Source organism: Carcharhinus amblyrhynchos, chromosome 2 (genome assembly GCF_965287045.1).
Source record: "Carcharhinus amblyrhynchos chromosome 2, sCarAmb.v2.hapA, whole genome shotgun sequence".
Taxonomy (NCBI): Eukaryota; Metazoa; Chordata; class Chondrichthyes; order Carcharhiniformes; family Carcharhinidae; genus Carcharhinus; species Carcharhinus amblyrhynchos.
Window position 1 is genome coordinate 95,983,480 of NC_137325.1, and position 19,169 is coordinate 96,002,648.

At 41.8% G+C, this 19,169-nt stretch overlaps 1 protein-coding gene across 1 annotated transcript in view; it reads left to right on the forward strand.

Annotated features, from left to right (window-relative positions):
* The window catches only part of egfra (epidermal growth factor receptor a (erythroblastic leukemia viral (v-erb-b) oncogene homolog, avian)), a 260,289-nt gene that overhangs the window by 236,201 nt on the left and 4,919 nt on the right, over window positions 1–19,169 (forward strand). The window contains exons 21-27 of the mRNA XM_080209479.1: window positions 3,834–3,989; window positions 5,514–5,589; window positions 8,826–8,972; window positions 10,502–10,599; window positions 12,365–12,532; window positions 14,293–14,337; window positions 18,839–18,947. Coding sequence (XP_080065605.1) covers window positions 3,834–3,989; window positions 5,514–5,589; window positions 8,826–8,972; window positions 10,502–10,599; window positions 12,365–12,532; window positions 14,293–14,337; window positions 18,839–18,947 — 799 coding nt within the window. The remainder of the gene's footprint in view (window positions 1–3,833; window positions 3,990–5,513; window positions 5,590–8,825; window positions 8,973–10,501; window positions 10,600–12,364; window positions 12,533–14,292; window positions 14,338–18,838; window positions 18,948–19,169) is intronic.

Consider the following 19,169-nt stretch of genomic DNA (forward strand, 5'->3'; position numbering starts at 1 on the left):
TGCTGAGGTATTTGGGAAGGAATAACTAGAAATCCTATATTTAAAGAAATACTGTTGCAGTAAAGATACTAATTTGACTGCAATTATTTTGCAGCTCTCTGCTAGTATGGAACCAATATTTCGTCTGTTTCTGGGAGTGCAAGAAATATTTCATTGTGCTTGCTGATGCAATGCCTCTACAAATATCCTCTTTGGTGGAATGCATTTTGCACTCTAAATTGTAACTCTCCTAACTCAGTTGCGATTTTGTGTTCAACCTTGCTGCCCTCATCAACTTCAGTTGTCCAAGCTAATTACCTTTTCCCTCAGGGCAAATCGAGCAGCAAGTGTGGGTCACATCTACAGTACACTAATAATTTATGCAGTATTGCTGTTAACTGGTTTTATTGTAACCAGAATAAGGTTAATTTAAAAGGTTAATTTGAAAATGACATCAAAACAGTCTTCGCTGTTGTGAATTAGAACGTGAATTTTATTGCAGTCAGTTTGTTTCAGTGTTAATTATAATGTTACAATTCTGAGATGTATAAAATTGTTAGGTTTTAGAACTATGTTTAAGATAAAATGAAGGTAAAATGCAAGGTCAAATGTGACTTGTCCTGAAGTCTGCCTAACAGCAAGCCTTGGGTAAGGTGACCCAGGACGTTTGAATTGGAATGAAGGTGCAAGAAGTTGACACTTAGAAACAAAGGCAGCAGTTTGTGTTCCAACAGTGGATAGACTGTGAGTCTTCAAAGTCCTACAAAAGTGTTAAGTATATCAGATTGTAAACAGTTGTGCTTTGAATGGTCCAGTTAAATTCGTGGTAGAATAGAATGGGAGATTGGGTCTAAAGGATAGCTAATCAGAATTTCTGCCTGATTACAAGGCCCCTGTGATCCACAATGCCATGGTGACAGGTTTTCAGATGGGAAGGATATGAAGGAAGGCAGTGGATGAAAATCTGATCTTCCAGGCCACTTTCTGCTAGATCAGTTTTGCAGAGCCTGGAAATTTCCCAACTCTGCGATCCTGACCTGAGAGGGAAAATGCAAGCCACTATTTTCAACTTAGAACAGGTAGAACTATAAGCCAGTTAGCTTAACATCTGTCATTGAGAAATGTTAGAATCTTTAATAAAGGAAGTAATAGCGGAGTATTTCAAAATACATACATCAAGCAAAGTTAGCATGGCATCATGAAGAGAAGTTATGCCTGACAAATTTGTTAAAATTCTTTCTGGTGGTAATGAGCAGGATCAATAAAGGGGAACCAGTAGATGAAATATACTTGAATTTCTAAAAAGCATTTGATAAGGTACCTCACAGAAGGTTACTTGATAAGATAAGGTTGTCTAACTAGTAGAAGACAGAGAGTTGGGATAAGAGGGGCATTTTCAGGATGTCAACCAGGAATTAGTGGATGCCACAGGGATCAAAGCTGGGGCCACAATTGTTTACATATGGGCTCTCCATGAGGTTTGGCCACTATCTCAAGGTGAAAGCTCAAAATCTTGAACCAAGACCATGCACACAAACCATTTGGATTTCTCCATTTTCAACCTATGGCCTTGGAGAGCTTTGATGTATGTGGGCAAATCAGTTGCTGTTGGTCTAAGTAGATCTTTGTTTCCTATAGTTCGAAGGACCTCTATCTGCAACCATCTGAGCAGATGGAGCTGTCCTCCATCCCTTGCAGGCTGCCCACAGCTGCCTCTGTCTTTCTCATCACGTCCAATTCATATGTGATCTGCTTGTCATCCAGTCACACCCATTTAATTGCACTCAAGGACACACTGTTGTGACTGAGCTGGTGGAAGGATGCTTGTAAGGTGTGAATTGTTGAGGGGAATTTTCTCCTCTCGCCCGCCACCAAAATCATAGTGGGCGGAGGCGGACCATGCAAAGGGCCATTGACCTCAGGTGACATTTTCCGGTTTTGGAACGTGGCTGGAAAATCCCACCCACTGTCTCTGATGTTGACATTTGCCCTGATGCAGACACAGGATACTGTCCTTCCCTCTCAACATCAGAGTTTGTGGGAGACACAACAAGAGATTATGAGAACTGGCTGCTGCAGTGCTCATCCACAAATTGCAATATATTTTCATCCTCTCCACCAGGACTATCCATCTTGCTGTTCCCACCTTGCTTTGTGAATGCCACCCTGGTAATCACCGTCATTTCCTCCTTTGTAGTAGTGATGATATGGGGCACCTCTCGTCCTGGAAATGCCCTCTCTTTCGTTGGCTGTGATCAATGCCACAGCACATGAAGATAGGAAGCTACATATATCCGTTTTAGTAAGTCTTCAACAGCACTGAGCCTCACTGAAGGGTCTATTAGTACCCTGGGCACACAGTCCTCCAATATTCAGAGACAGCAAGCACCCTTAGGCTCTCAGCTAGAGTGTCTACAGGACACAGGAATACAGGAATACTCAAGAGGTTTGTCACGAGAATCTAACGTTGAACTTATGTTGCCAGAGTGAATAATGTTGTGTTGCCAGCCATTGAATCTTTATCAGCACTGGATGTGGTTCCTCTGGATGATACTTTGTCTAATAATATTTTCAGCAACCTTGGCCTGTGACTGCCTGACTTGGGAGGGTGGCCTTCTTCTGCCATCCTCTAGAAGGAAGAATTCCTCCTCCTCCTTCACTTATTCATGAAGGACCTCTAAATTGACATTTGCAAAGAGACCAGTGGTCGTACTCAACATGCCAGCTCTTTACCTTTCCTTGCTGGTTACTGTTGCACTCATTCCTACAGTCAATTCCCAGACGGAGTAATACCATGCCCTGCCTTAAGTCAGACCTGCACTTTCACATCTCCATTCTCTTGCCAGTGGCCACGAATTTTCTACCCGACCCCTCTTACAGCCATTAGCTGCCTGCTGCCATGAAAATTGAAGGCTGTAACTGCTTCTTGTTTAACAACACCCCCCTGCCCCCAAGGCAGGATCAAACCCAGTAACAGTCCCACCATAGAGTTCCCAACCCTGGAAGGAAAATCTGTCCCAAGATATGAGGCAAGCTTCTATTAAATTAATATTTGAATTATAAATTTTAAGAAAATTATTTTATTGAGACATAATCCATATTCAGGCCATTAAATGAAGGAATGTAGATTCAGTTCCCCTCCTCAGTTGAATTTGCACACACAACCTCTTTGTTTTGGGAAGGCACATGTGCTCTAGTTCCCTTTTTTTGGTGGGAATAAAGGACTTTCAAAGGGAAAGTTGCTAGCAGTCATAAAGCAGTGTTTTTTTTTATTCATTCATGGGATATGAGTGTCTCTGGCTGGCCAGCATTTATTGCCCATCCCTGGTTGGCCTTATTCAGGGCACTTGTGGGTCAACCACATTGCTGTGGCTCTGGAGTCACATGTAGGCCGGACAAGGTAAGGACGGCAGATTTCCTTCTGTAAAGGACATCAGTGAACAAAGTGGTTTTTCTGACAATGGTTTCATGGTCAACATTAGATTTTAAATTCCAGATTCTTTTTATTGAATTCAGATTCCACTATCTGCCGTGGCGGAATTCAAAGCCGTGTCCCCAGAATGTTAGCTGAGTTTTTGGATTAATAGTCTAGTGATAATACCACTAGGCCACTGCGTCCCTTTGAGGCCCCCTTGGTTAGGGCATGTCTAAAAGGGTTATTGATATAAAGTTGCAATCATGTTGCGTCTGGTTATTTTGCCTGCAGAAGGTATATAGATTTAAAGACAATATGGGCAAAAATTAAGGGGAATGGTAGCGTTCTTTCATACTTCCTGGTTTGGGAGTTTAGTGGAAATAACTCTAAAGTTGGTTTCCAAAGTTTTACAGCACAAACACATATTTTGTTTTTTCAGGGAATGAGCTATTTGGAAGAGCGAAGGTTGGTACATCGTGACTTGGCTGCACGGAATGTCCTGGTAAAGACTCCACATCACATAAAAATTACTGACTTTGGACTTGCCAGGCTCCTGGATGTGGATGAAAAAGAATACCACGAAGATGGTGGCAAAGTAAGAACTCTCAAAATAAGAGGCTAGAATGGAGCACAGGTGTACTGATGAATTATTGATGGATAGTGATACTGTGCGTTCCACTGTAATTCAACACTAGTGTCACTTAACATCGGTAGTGGATTCACTGAGAAATAAGAGGTGACTGTTGACCATCTGTCCCAAAAACTCTTGTCACTGAATGGCTAATCTTGCAGTACAAAATTGGCAAAGAAATAGAAGAACAGTGTAGCAGAGCGCTGATCAGTGTGCAAGGTATTTAAAATGTAAAAGTAAGTAACAATAAAAAAGAGTCTCATATGAAAATTTTATTTCCAGTTTATTTTGTTGGTATCACAAATAGGCTTACATTAACACTGCAATGAAGTTAGTGCGAAAATTCCTTAGTCACCACACTCTGGCACCTGTTCAGGTACAACGAGGAAGAACTTAGCATGGCCAATGCTCCTAACCAGCATGTCTTTCGGACTGTGGAAGGAAACCCATGCAGACACAGAGAGAACATGTAGGCTCTGCACAGTGACCCAAGCCAGGAATCGAATCCAGGCCGCTGGCGCTATGAAACAGCAGTATGAACCACTGTGCCACCGTGCCGCCCCAATTAATTACAAGTCTGCTTAATTTCATTGTTTTTTCCATGTTGTATTTTAAACACTTAAACATGATTTACAATGCAAAGGAAGTTCTGACTTGCATCTTCGCTGCGCATAAAATTTATTGATGTTGAATAGGCAAGCACAGTTCAATAATATGAAATATTCATCCTAAACTACTTTGAGTTAAAAGTTATACTAACAAATATAAAGTCAGTCCTGCCAAATGCTCATTAATTAGTGAGCTGGTTCCCTGATACCACTGCTTCCCTCGAAGCAAGATGACCTTTATTTTGTTCGTTTTAACTGAATTGAAAATTAACAAGATCAACTCTTTAAAGGAGAGGGAGGGTTGTGTGTGTGTGTGTGGAGGGGGTGGGGGGTGCAAGGGACAAGAAGATCAGCCTCTTGGCATTCTGGAGTTCAAATCTATGTATCTGTTACTCCTTACACAACTGCTCCACCTGTTCATATTAAACAGATTTGACAATTCCATATTGCTCTTCAACTCTATCATAAATCACAAAGAATTTTTAGGAGCAGGATTAAACCTTTAGTCCCCAAAGCCTGTACTGCCCTTCATTTAGATCCTGGCTGATCTGTAGCTCAACTCCACATATACATCATGGTTCCACACCCCTGAATATCAAAATCCATTAATCTCAGTTTTAATATTTTCAATTGACTTAAATCTCAACAGCTTTTTGGGGGAGAGCTCTACGTTACCCCTTGTCTGAAGAAATGCTTCCTGAGTTCACTCCTGAGTGGCTGAAGTCTAACTTTAAAGTTGTGCCCCCTTATTCAGGGCCCTCTCACTGGTGTAAATAGTTTCCATCTGTTTACAAATTCCTTTAATAACTGGATCTGTGAATCAACTATTTAATTTTGATGTCAATTATCAAAATAAAAATTATCTTCCTCTTCTTTGCAGTTACCCATCAAATGGATGGCACTGGAATCGATCCTTCAAAGGACATTTACCCATCAGAGTGACATCTGGAGTTATGGTAAGTGATAGTAGTTACACTTATTAAAATTTGGGAAATGCTCCATTGCCTTTCAACACTGGCTTAGTAATAGTGTTCTGAATTTTGAGGCTTATTATCCTCACTAAGGTTTAAATCTTGTCTCAGCGATCGCATTTGGCTAGAAGTCAGAAATCTGTGGAATAAAACCCTAGTCAAATGAGTACAAAATGTATGCTGATATCACCATGTAGTACTGAGATGTCCTTTTAGATGGTACAGCAAAACAATGCCCTGTCTATCACCTCAGGTAAAAAAATCTCATGGAAGTAACAGAGTTCACCTGGTCTTCTCCCAGTGTCCTGGCCAGCCAATCCTTCCTCAGTCATCACCGCTGTAACAGATTGATAATGATGATGCACGCTCTGCCTGAAGTCAGGTCTTTCAATTATTATCTGCTGCTGCTTCCTCCTGAGCTATTTTCTTGGCGGATTGTTTTGTTAAGTTGCTGATTTGCCAATGCCTTTTACTTATAACCGGGTAGGGCAAGTGAGTAGGCCCAGTCGACATCAGCAGAAAGAGGAAAAGAACCCATGTGTTACTCCAGACGATGCACTAGACATTTAGTCAACAGGGCTAACCAGCCCCTTATAGCAGATTATCTGACTATTAATCACATTGCTGTTGGATTTTTGCTATTACATTTCCTTGCATTACAACAGTGACTGAATTTCAGTAGTACTTGATTGAAACGCCCTGAGATTATGAAAAGTGAAAATTAGGGATTTATGTTCATGCTATGTGGTTGGACCAGATGGATTGAGCAGAGTGAAAGAGTAAAAATTTCCCTAAGCACCAGTTGTGGAACAGGTTAAGGGGGAGGGAGGTGGCAGGAGGGTGGCATGAGAAGTGAGGTCTGTAGATCTGCAGCTGTAGAAGTGAATGGAGGGCAAAGACTAGACCATTGAAAGTTCAGAAATCCAGCTGTGACTTGGGGGGCATTTTTTTTTAAAGATTAGCATTTAAGGAATGGTATGGATGTGAGTGGTGAGAGACAGTAAGGTCAGAGATGACCAGACCCTAAAAATAGCCAAGAATCTCTTTATTCTTGAGACTAACTAAATTAAACATTCATTATTAGATATATTCATTAGCTCTGATGAAGGGTCATCTAGACTCGAAACTTTGGCTCTGTTCTCTTTCCACAGATGCTGTCAGACATGCTGAGATTTACCAGCATTTTCCGTTTTTGTTTCAGATTCCAGCATCCACAGTATTTTGCTTTTATTCATTATTAGATATTCGAAACCCGAAATATTTTTGTCAAATCGTTCTCTAAAGCATAAGACTCTAAATTTGATTGATTGGCAGCTGTATTTTCAAAGACCATCAATCTGAAGCAGAGACTGAACATTATTCTCAGTGGATTACATCTTGGCTGGAATTCTCTGGCTCTTCAGGCTGCGACTGCCAGCAAGGATGGGGAATGTGGCTCTCAACCAAATCTCTGTACACTGCAGCAGCACCAGAGAATCCTGGTGGCCCAGCTGGAAAATTCTGGCCCTTATGTTGTTTGTTTTTAAGCCACTTTCATTCAATGGGCCATTAATTGGGGTTTTGACCTTCACCCACGATTGTCCAGTTTGTTCTCCTTTCAAACAAGATTCTGTACTGAGTGTTAATTTATAAAAATTATGTCTTTTTTTTAGCAAAGTTGAACTCTGTGAGGTTGACATTGAAATGACTTTGCTCCTATATGGTATTGTATTGTGAGTCTAGAACAGACGACTTCTTGGAAATATTTGCCAGGTTATCAGACTCCGTGGGAAATGCCTTTTTCTTTTATTCATTTGTGGGACATGGGCATCGCTGGCTGGCCAGCATTTATTGCCCATCCCTCATTGCCCTTGAGAAAGTGGTGGTGAGCTGCCTTCTTGAAATGCTGCAGTTCATGTGCTGTGGTTGACCCACAATGCCGTTAGGGAGGGAATTCCAGGATTCTGACTCAGTGACTGCAAAAGGACGGCGATATATTTCTAAGTCAGGATGGTGAGTGGCTTTGTGGGGAGCTTGCAGACAGTGGCGTCCCCATGTATCTGCTGCCCTTGTCCTTCTAGATGGAAGTGGTCATGGGTTTGGAAGATGCTGTCTAAGGATCTTTAGTGAATTGCTGCAATGTACCTTGTAGATTGTACACGCTGCTGCCACTGACTATCGGTGGTGAAGGGAGTAGCTGTTTGTAGATGTGATGCCAATCAAGCAGGCTGCTTTTTCCTGGATAGTGTCAAGCTTCTTGAGTATTGTTGGAGCTGCACCCAGCCAGGCAACTGGAGAGTATTCCAACACACTCCTGACTTGTGCCTTTTAAATGGTGGATAGGCTTTGGGGAGTTAGGAGGTTAGTTACTCACCACAGTATTCCTAGCCTCTGACCTAAATTCTAAATAAGTTGTTTTAACCTCTTTGAATTGACTGCATATTGAAGCAGTAGTAGTAGTTTACCCTTTCCATCTCATGAGATTATAATTTATACAAATGGTGATCAATCCTTCATTAAACATTCTGATATGGCAGTCTCCACCACATTTGCTGCTGCGGAAGAAAGTGGGCTGAGAGGGTGCAAAATTCACTGACCTGGGTTTTTTCTTGACCCTCTTCTTGGCCAGCTGAACTTTTGTTTCTGCTCACCTCTTTCAGTGCCTTTCTAAACAGCTTCCAGAAGTGACAACCATCGGCAACTATCCCAATTGTCAGTGTCAATGGCCACCATCTTCAGGTATCACTTTCAGAGCCTCCATGTAGAGTTACAGTTACCCAGTAGGACGTGATCCAGTGACCAGGTCACCATGCAGGGGTTCTTTGAACATAATACTATCATCCATCTGATGCATCTGGCCAAATCAGTGCACATGATTGCTTAGAAATGAGTGGATGTTGATCAAATTAGCAGACTCTGGGACCTTTGACTTGGTGGCCTTGTTCTGTCTAGACTGTGTATGATCATAATGGTCTGATAGGATTCTAGTTGCACCATTTAGAGAAGACTAAAAGATGTGGTAAGTACCTCACTTATTTACTATAGAGTGCAAATGGAAGGACTAATGGTTAGTTCCAAGGCTGGCTGTCTCACTGAAGATGGGGATGTATCGAAGATTAAAGGCCTACAATTTGCTTTCAATAACTCTGAAGTGAGAAAATAAAGAAATTAATTGTTTTGCTTACTATCCAGAGACCTGCGATTAAGCATTCCATATTTAGAGCTACATTATTTATTTTTAGGTGTGACCGTTTGGGAACTAATGACATTTGGGTCTAAGCCTTATGATGGAATTCCTGCCTGTGAAATACCATCTATCTTGGAGAAGGGTGAACGGCTACCACAGCCTCCAATCTGTACAATTGACGTGTACATGATCATGGTTAAATGTAAGTTGCTCATAGGTTAGATATAATCAAAATATTCCTATTTTTTGGGAGGTGGGGAGAAGGCATATATGGCAGTTGAAAAATCTTTGTTTCCCCAGTGGTACTTTTGTAAATGCACTATTTATTCTGGAAACAATCCCTACATACCAAGAAACCTCGCTGTTTATCCCTGAGATTTGATTAATTCATTGATCTCAAGAGGTTTACTATAATTCGTCAGGTTCTTACTCTGAATCTGTAGTGAACTGGTGAATTTGTGAATAATCATGTGTTTCAATGTCAAATAACCTGCCAACACCCTCTTCCTAAGATCACCCATGGGGAATCACTAGTTCTGTAAGATGCTGAAAAGTGAAATCTTGCCTCAACATAAATGAATACTTAGAACTGAGTTTGGCCCAAAATTGTCCAGGTGGAGCAGGGGAAACTGGGGAGAAGAATAAGAGAAAAGAAACACACCCTGGGCAGGATTCTCCGATCTCATCTGTGGCCGTCCCACTGCCAGGCAGAATGGAGAAATTGGTGCTCAGCCAAAACCCTATTCACTGCAGCGGCACCAGACAATCCCAGCCACGGGCAAGGTCAGAGGTTTTTGGCGCCTGTTTCTAGTCCTCATTTATTTGGCTATCTACAATGGTCTTCAAAAAATGAACGATCTGTTCCTGTAAATAGGTATTTTATGGTCAGGCACTCATATCTGATGTTACATTGTGTATTTTAATTAGCTCTGGTTGAATGCTGTTTGACGCAAACAGCTTCTGCCTCCTCTCTCAACATGATGAATAAAATTCAAACACATTCATCAGAACAATGTCATCCCCTCGCATATCCGTGCAACAATAAATCCTGATAAATGAGTAATTATCATTCAACAATCAATGTGCCTATCGTGCTACAAGTTTGGAGTCAAAGCAAGTAGATTTGGCTTTTCATCAATGCACCTTCAATCATATAATCCTACAGTGCAGAAGGAGGCCATTCAGTCCACTGAGTCTGCACCAACCACAATCCAGGCCCTATCCCCACAACCCCATGCATTTACCCTAGCTAGTCCTCCTGACACCAAGGAGCAATTTAGCATGGCTAACCCGCACATCTTTGGACCGTGAAAGGAAACCGCAGCACCCAGAGGAAACCCACGTGGACACGAGGAGAATATGCAAACTCCACACAGACAGTGACCCAAGCCGGGAATTGAACCCAGGCCACTGGTGCTGTGAGGCAGCAGTGCTAACCACAGTGCCACCGTGCCACTCCACTCAAGTAACTGCTGAATCTAACTGAAGAAGTTTAGTTAGACGTGAGTTTTAGTTCTTTACAAGTAGGTGGTTAGTAGGAAGAGATTGGCCTGGGTTGAAATGCTGGATTTGTAATGCTGGACAATGAATAGTTAAACATGTTTCTACTGGAATTGGGATTATACAAGTAATGTGTGCTGACTAGGAGTTTAATCCAGTGAAATTCGAGATTATACATTTCCATCAGTAACTTCCGAGTGAAATGCCTCCTTAATTATGTTTGTGAACTAGGTTGGATGATTGATGCAGAAAGTCGGCCTAGATTCCGTGAGCTAACGTCTGAATTCACCAGAATGGCCCGAGATCCATCACGCTACCTTGTTATTCAGGTAAGGGACTTTGATATCAGAGATCACTGACAAGAGCAAAGAAAGCTGTTTATTGTGTTGTTCATCTGAAGGCAAATTCTTCTTCTAGATTTCCAGTAAGCAAATGAACTTTAGCAGAGTGACAGTTGACTGCTGTCAAAGTGACAAGTGGGTCCTGACCATCACTGCCTATTTCATTGGATATCTTAATGTGGTCTCTGTATAGGAGCTTCAATGTGATGGGTGTAGTGTGTAAACACTTCAGGCAGAGTGCTCAGTGAAAGGTGTTCTATATCTTGGTGAGAAGTCTCACAACACTAGGTTATTTGGTAGCACTCCCAAGATCACATCACATTCTATATCTTGATAGCTTGACTAGAATCTGTCAGTTGTAAGACTTTAAACTTGCTAAAATGTTCCAAACGAAACATTGGTATTTTCTGAAGCTTACAGTTATGACATTGCAAATTGTGAAATGCTTGTCTATGCTAACAAGATGGGGCAATCATTCGAAATATAGGCCCATAATCTCCAAACTCCAGGACAGTTATCTTGGATAGACCTCAAAGAAATGCTGGGGAACACCACAAACAGTTCTCCCCACCCCAGTCGAAGTTCCTCAGTATGGTTTGCACAGCAATTGGCCAGGAAGTGCAAATTTCCCATCGGAAGTTGCCCTGCACTAGGAACTATCCAAAAATGTGACTCAAATCACAAACTTTGGATTGTTCCAGCTGTCATACAGCCCAGAAAAAGTTAGAAGAATTAAAACTACTTCAGACTTCTGGGTAACTCTTGTACTAATCTCCTGTCCCCTGACTCACACAGAACCCCTGAATGCCCCTCACCCTACCCCACTACAACCCCAGGACCTCCAAAAGGACACCTCCCTCAACTCCCCACAAAGGACTCTCCACATCCCCAAGTTCCCAGAGGATCACAACCCTCCCCACCCTTCCCTGACCATCCCCAATATCCGCTAGACCCCCCAACTTCTCTTCCCACGAGACATTCCACCACCCTTGACAACAACCTCTCCCCAACGACACCCAACTGCATATGCCCACAACTGCACATGTCCCCAACTGTGCCTACCCCTGTGCACACCCCTGCTGTGCACATACCCATCTATGCACATCCCCAACTGTATTTCACTGCTTGACCTCCACATCTCCCACCAACCATCCAAAAGCTGCCCTCCAACCATCTGACTTCTCTGACCTCCTCCACCTCCCCCACCTCCAGATCCTACCTACTCATCTCACAAATCTATCTTTTCCCTGATTCGAAAGGTGATAGAATGTTAAACCTACCTGATTTACAGCAAATGTTTCTGTGAAAAAAGGGGGCATGGCTTCCTTACCTACAAATCCAGAAGTCTCCAGGAGCACACTGCATGATACAGCTCTCAACCTGCCTGACTTGTAAAGTTGGGTGAGAAAGGACCGGAAGGGTTTTGGGGCAAGAAACTAGGGGTAAAATGGCAATCTGACTCTAATTGCTGCTCTGTGGAGTTCAAACCTACCATCTCTGGTTGTTTTCCAGAGAGAATATTCCAAAAGGTATTAGTGCTCGAACATAAATTATTATGTGTTACTTTAAGAACTGTACAAGATTGGAATAGCATCACAAAAAATGATATTTAGATGTGTCTTTCTGGAAACCTTCAGAAATTGTGGAGTTTCTTTTCTCTTTTGAATCTCTGACTTCCTAGTGTATATAGAAACCAATTTCTAATTGCATCAGGGTTAGGAAGGAAGTTTTAATAGGCTGATTGTTCTGCTAGGGTGATGACCACATGCACCTACCAAGTCCAACTGACTCAAGATTTTATCGCACCATAATGGAGGAAGAAGAAATGGAAGATATTGTGGATGCTGATGAATACCTTGTTCCTCATCCAGGATTCTTCAATAGCCCTTCCACATCAAGGACACCATTATGTGCATCATTAGTGAGTCTCTCAATTTCTGAATTAATTTCACAGCATCGTTTTGGCATGATTGTGTAGAATCTATTGCCACAAAATTGATAGATTTTCAATTAACTATGATGTGAAGGATTATGGGGACAGTGTGGGTAAAAGACATTCAAATATCCTATTAGCCATGATCATATTAAATGGTGGAGCAGGCTTGATGGGCTGAATGGCCTACTTCTGTTCCTTCTTTATTATTCTTTCATGGGATGTGAGCATTGCTGGTAAGGTCAACCTTTGTTTCAAAGCTTCAAAGGCTGCAGTCCTAATAATTGTTTCTTAAAGCAAGTGTAAATGATTTTTCTATGCTAACTGCAGATTTTGTTAAACTTAATTCCATGCAATTTTGAAACAAAAGGCAATTATAGTCATAATTTACTTATCTGTATGGAATTGTAAAGCTTTCACTATCACTGCATTTTCATGTTTCAGGCTCAGGGCTTAGTCGAAGCTGTTGGGAAAAATATGCAAATACTTTTTTCAATACCTTATGATTATAAATGCTGTTAATTGCCGAGATTTTGCAGTCAGCGGCTAATGAACGCCACCGGTCGTTCATGATAATTACACTATTACACTGGCCCACACATTCATTGTGGGCAAAAGCCCTGGATCTTGCCATTATCAGAAATTCAGAGAAGCACAGTATCATCTACTGTTGCTCCTGAATTGTATTGTTCACAGGGGATCTGGGACCCATGTAAGTAGAGCAAGTAATAGTCTATTTCATTAACCATTCAGATTGAAGAATCATTACTGAGCAGCGCAGTCTTAAACGGGAAATGTACATTAGAATGGTTAATTAAATGCAATGAACAGGAACTAAAAAAAGTGAAAGAAAGCTGGCAATAAGATTGAAGTAAGAAATACAGCAAGTCAAATAAACAATGGGTGGGATTTTCCTCCCCCTCTGGGGTGTGTTTCATGGCAGCAGGAGGCAGTGCTGCACTCACTGTTGATGGCTCCGCTGTTGTCAATGGGGTTTCCTGTTGAATGCACCCCTCGCCATCAGGAAACCTGTGGTGGGCATGCACAGTTACAATATCTCACAGTTCATCAATGTGAGCACTGACAGTGTGTGCTGGGGAACCGAGACTGTCACTCACAGTTTCACTCACAATTATACACCCATTATCCCGAGATCTACAACACCACCAAAGTGTAGGCCCACTCACCAGCAAAACTGCCACTGCAAACTGAGCCCTACCCTGGCCGTCTCCAACTGCCTCAACCAAACGTGGATTTTCCTGACATCTCTCCATCACCAAAACTTGATCAGGATCTTCCAGGAGAGATTACACACATCAGGATGAAATAATTATGGGTTGTACGTCAGGATGTTAAAATGGATTATACGATGAGGAACACCAGAGTTTGCAGAAATGCAGCCACTCCCATGCCTGAATCATGTGATCCTGTCCCCATGATAATAAATTCTGAACACGGATCACGGTCCTGTGAATTCATGTCACTGACATTCAATTTTGTCTGATGGTTTACACAGTAAATGCTGAGATTGATGGTCCTGCACAGCATGATGTACTATTACTCCTGCTTGCAGTTAGCACATCACCTTACCCCACAAGCTGCTCCCATTTGGCAAACAAAAGCCAGATTCTAATTTAGCAGAACCGAGTAATTAAAAGGATCTTGCCACAAGAGCTTTGAATGCTATTTTTTGTTTCCTCAATGTTTCTTCCCATCACTCATCTTCTCCTTGTGATTTTTGCCCACAGAGCATGACGAGCAACAACTCATCAACATTAATTAGCAGAAATGGCGTAAGTAGAACAGCAAATTTATGCCTCCGATTTACTATGGCTGCATTAATTATCAGCACAGATAAAAAGAAACATTAAACAGTAGTTGCATTTTGTTCAATCAATAGAGAATTTAGCCACACAAGACCTCATTAGTTTAACAACATTCAGCACCTAACCAAGCTTTTTGTACTTTACTAACCTAATCAATTAATTCAGACAGATCCAAAGATGTCGTTTTCCAGATTGGCAAGTGGACAAGTGCTTCTATTCTTATAAATCCCACAAGGTCATTTACTGTGAAAGTTTCAATGCAAGCTCACTTAGTAAAGGACTATTTAAGTTAATTAAAATGAGTGGTGATAAAAAAAATAAAAATAGCATCAAAATTCAGTGATCTTTGTTTTTAAAATCTAATAGATAAGATGGAGGGTTGATTAACTCGCTTATTAGTTCAGTTGCCTTCAAGTATCAAGAGTAGAAGGAGGAATTTGTTTTTCAGGGTAGCTACATTCTTTCTGTCGATTAATGCAGATTATTTAGATTTTTGGATGCAGGCAACAATTTGCCAACTCACCAAACCACTCAGATTGCAGTTATTAATATAGTACATTTGAGGAATACAATTTTGAACCCAAACCAACAGACAATGGCCCTAATTCTGTTTTGTTTAGAGCCCTAGGTATTGGTGCAACATCTTGGTTCCTAAAGTTTAAAATTAGCAGGGTAGTGTAACATAGGAGCCTGGCTGGTGCTGTGCAAATGGCTGCCATTATTTACCCATATACTCATAGGCCTGAATTTGCACACTGACATAGAGACTCTCCATCAACTAAGTTGAGATAGAGCTGGAATTTCCCAGCCATTCCCGTCAGCAGGATGTTCTGGTCCTGCCGACAGTGAACCCCACTGCGGGTATCCCAGCACGGGGTGGCGGGGTGGGGGGGGGAGTGGAGAGGTGCTGGTGAATACAACAGGAAACCCTATTGACAACATCAGACCAGAAGATCCCACCACTGACCAATGATGGGACGCTTCCACTGCCACAAAACAAGCCACGGGGGGAATGTGGAAAATTCCACCTAGGGAACATAAAGGCAGTAGGGGTTGGGTGGAGGGGCATAGGTTGGCGTGAGGGGCCAGGGGATGAGTTGGGGGAGGGTGACATGAGGAGTGTGGGGAGGTTGGGGGGGGTGAGTGCTGATGCAAGACTCCCATAAAATCTAAACTGCTGGAATTCTCCCAACTCTGCATACCCGAAGCAAAAGTTCAGGTCTTAGTAACTTCACAACCAAACTTATTTTAAAATGTAAAACATAGAACATTACAGCACAGTACAGGCTCTTCGGCCCTCAATGTTGTGCCAAGCTATGTCCAAACCCAAGATCAAGCTATCCCCTCTCTATAATTCTGGAGTGCTCCATGTGCCTATCCAATAACCACTTGAAAGTTCCTAAAGTATCCGACTCCACTATCACAGCAGGCAGTCTATTCCACACCCCAACCACTCTCTGAGTAAAGAATCTACCTCGAACATCCCTCCTCCATCTCCCACCATGAACCTTATAGTTATGACCCCCAGTAACAGCTACATCCACCTGAGGAAATAGTCTCTGCACATCCACTCTATCAATCCCTCTCATCATCTTATAAATCTCTATCAAGTCACCTCTCATCCTCCAGTGCTCCAGAGAGAAAAGCCCCAGCTCCCCCAACTTTTCCTCATAAGACCTCCCCTCCAAACCTGGCAGCATCCTGGTAAATCTCCTCTGCATTCTCTCCAATGCTTCCACAATCTTCTTATAGTGAGGTGACCAGAACTGAACACAATATTCCAAATGTGGTCTCACCAACTTCCGGTGTAGTTGCAGCATAACCCCACGGCTCTTAAACTCAAACCCCCTGTTAATAAACGCTAACACACTATAAGCCTTCTTCATGGCTCTATCCACTTGAGTGGCAACCTTCAGAGATCTGTGGATATGAACCCCAAGATCTCTCTGTTCCTCCACATTCCTCAGAACCCTGCCGTTGACCCTGTAATCTGCATTCAAGTTTGTCCTACCAAAATGAATCACCTCGCACTAATCAGGGTTAAACTCCATCTACCACTTTTCAGCCCAGCTCTGCATCCTATCAATGTCTCTTTGCAGCCTGCAAGAGCTCTCCACCTTATCCACTACTCCACCAATCTTGATGTCATCAGCAAATTTCCTAACCCACCCTTCAGTCCCCTCTTCCAAGTCATTGATAAAAATCACAAATAGCAGAGGACTGAGCACTGATCCCTACGGTACACCACTGGTAACTGGCCTCCAGTCTGAAAATTTTCCCTCCACCACCACCCTCTGTCTTCTATGAGACAGCCAGTTACTTATCCAATCAGCCAAATTTCCTTCTACACATCCTTATCTTCTAAATGAGCCTACCATGGGGAACCTTGTCAAACGCCTTACTAAAATCCATGTATACGACATCAACAGCTCTACCTTCATCCACACACTTAGTTACCGCCTCAAAGAATTCAATCAAATTTATGAGACAGGAATTACCCCTCACGAAACTGTGCTGACTATCCTGGATTAAACTGCATCTTTCCAAATGGTCATAAATCCTATCTCTCAGGACCCTTTCCACTAACTTACCAACCACTTAAGTAAGACTAACTGGCCTATAATTACCAGGGTCTTTCCTTTCTCCTTTCTTGAAGAGAGGAACAACATTTGCCACTCATTTGAGGCAGGAGAAGATTGAGTAGGGTAAGAGAATGGAGAAATATGAAAGCTTGGACAAGAATTTTGAAGTTGGCTCATGATGGTGCAGCTTGGAGATGGTGAAGTTATTGTAAATAGAAAACTTTGGGCTGCCTTTTTCCAGCCCATTAGATGTGGGGTTGGAAATGTGAGTGCCAGGAAGTTCTTTGAAGAACTTCCTGTGGATAAAGGAGAACTAATGGATGTACTGTGCTTAAATTTCCAGAAGGCATTTGATAAAGTGTCACATCAAAGATTATTGCAGAAAATGGAAGGTCAAGGTGTAGGGGCAATGTAATGGCAAGGATAGAAGATTGGCTAGCTAACAGAAAAATGAGAGTAGGTCATTTTCTTGTTGGTACGATATAACGAGTGGTGTGCTATAGGGACCAGTGCAGGGCCTTAACATTTTACAATTTAGAGAAATGACTTGGGTGAAAGAACCAAAGATATGTTTGCACACATTGCCCCTACACCTTGACCTTCCAAAGATATAGTTAAATCTATTGATGACACAAAGATTGGAAGATAAGTTGTGAATGGATCCTAAGGAGACTATAAAATTGTATAAATAGATTAAGTGAGTGGAAAAATCAGGCAAATGGAGTATGATGTGGAAAATGTGAAGAAGGAAGAGTAATAAAACAGCGTATTATCTAAATAGTGAGAGATTTCAGAGCTCTGAGATGCAGAGGCATATGGGTCTCTTGGTAAATAGAATCACAGAATTATTACAGTGCACAAGCAGGCTATTTGGCCCACCATGTTTCCACTGGCTCTCAAAATGAGCATTATGACTTAGGATCATTCTCCTGCTTTTTCCCTGTGCCCCTACACATTATTTTGATTCAAATAATCATCTAATGCCCAGTTAAATGCCTTAATTGAACCTGCCTCCACCACACTTCCAGGTAGTGCATTCTAGACCCAAACCACTTGTGTAAAAATGTTTTCTCTCACATTGCATTTGCTTTTTTTGCCTGAATCACAAAAGGCTTGTATGCAGATACAGAAAATAATTAAGGAAGCTCAAGGGAAATTGAATATTAAGTAGAATGGTTGTGCTTCAGTCATACAGGGCATTGGTGAGATCACATCTGGCGTACTGTGGTTTCTTTCTTTAAGAAAAGATGTAAATGCATTTGAAACAGTTCAGGAAAGGTTTATTAGACTAGTACCTGGAATTTGTTGTCTTCTGAGGAAAGGTTGGGCAGCCTAGGATTTATCCGCTGGTGTTTAGGAGGATAAGAGGCAACTTGACTGAAACATATCAGATGTTGAAGGGTCTTGACAAGGGGGATGTGGAGAGAATCTTGCCTTTTGCGGGAGAATCTAAAAGTTGGGGTCACTGTTTAAGAATAAGGGGTCACCCATTTAAAACAGAGATTAGGAGACTTTTCTTTACTCAGAGGGTTGTAAGTCTTTGGAACTCTCTTCCTGTAAAGATGGTGGAAGCAGAGTCATTGACCGTTTTTATGGCAGAGGTAGATAGACCCTCGAGAGGCAAGGAGGTGAAAGTTAATTGGGGTGGATGGGAATGTGAAGTTTAGATCTGCCAGGATCTCAGTGAATGTCAGAGCAGGCTTGAGAGTGACTTGCTCCTGCTCCTAATTCATCTGTTTGCATATTCATGAAAGGAACTGAAAGTATGATATTGCAATTCATTCTAATATGACTTAGTTTTTGCTAGCAATGTAAAATTCTGAGTTGTGTAAGGCAAGTCAACAATTCCATGATGTTTTCTTCCCTTTTTATTGTTAATTGTGCAGCACCAAGGAATCCCAAAGAGAGGAGACAGTGAAATTTTACGCTACAGCTCTGATCCAACAATGCCCCCTGATGACGTTGACATAAATACATGTTTCCAACCAGCCCCAGGTTTGTGCAACTAATGCAATATTATTGTCCTCTTCTGGCACTTGAAATAAATCATTGGCAATGAATACATTTGTGACTTGCATTGTTTCGTACCATTACTTAAACGTTGAGGAAAATGCAATGGCTTGCTGTACTCGGCTGATTTTTTGATTCAGGTAATTCAATCAGTTGTTTACTTCACTACAAATAAGCCTCAATTGATCAATTTATGAGAATTTAAAC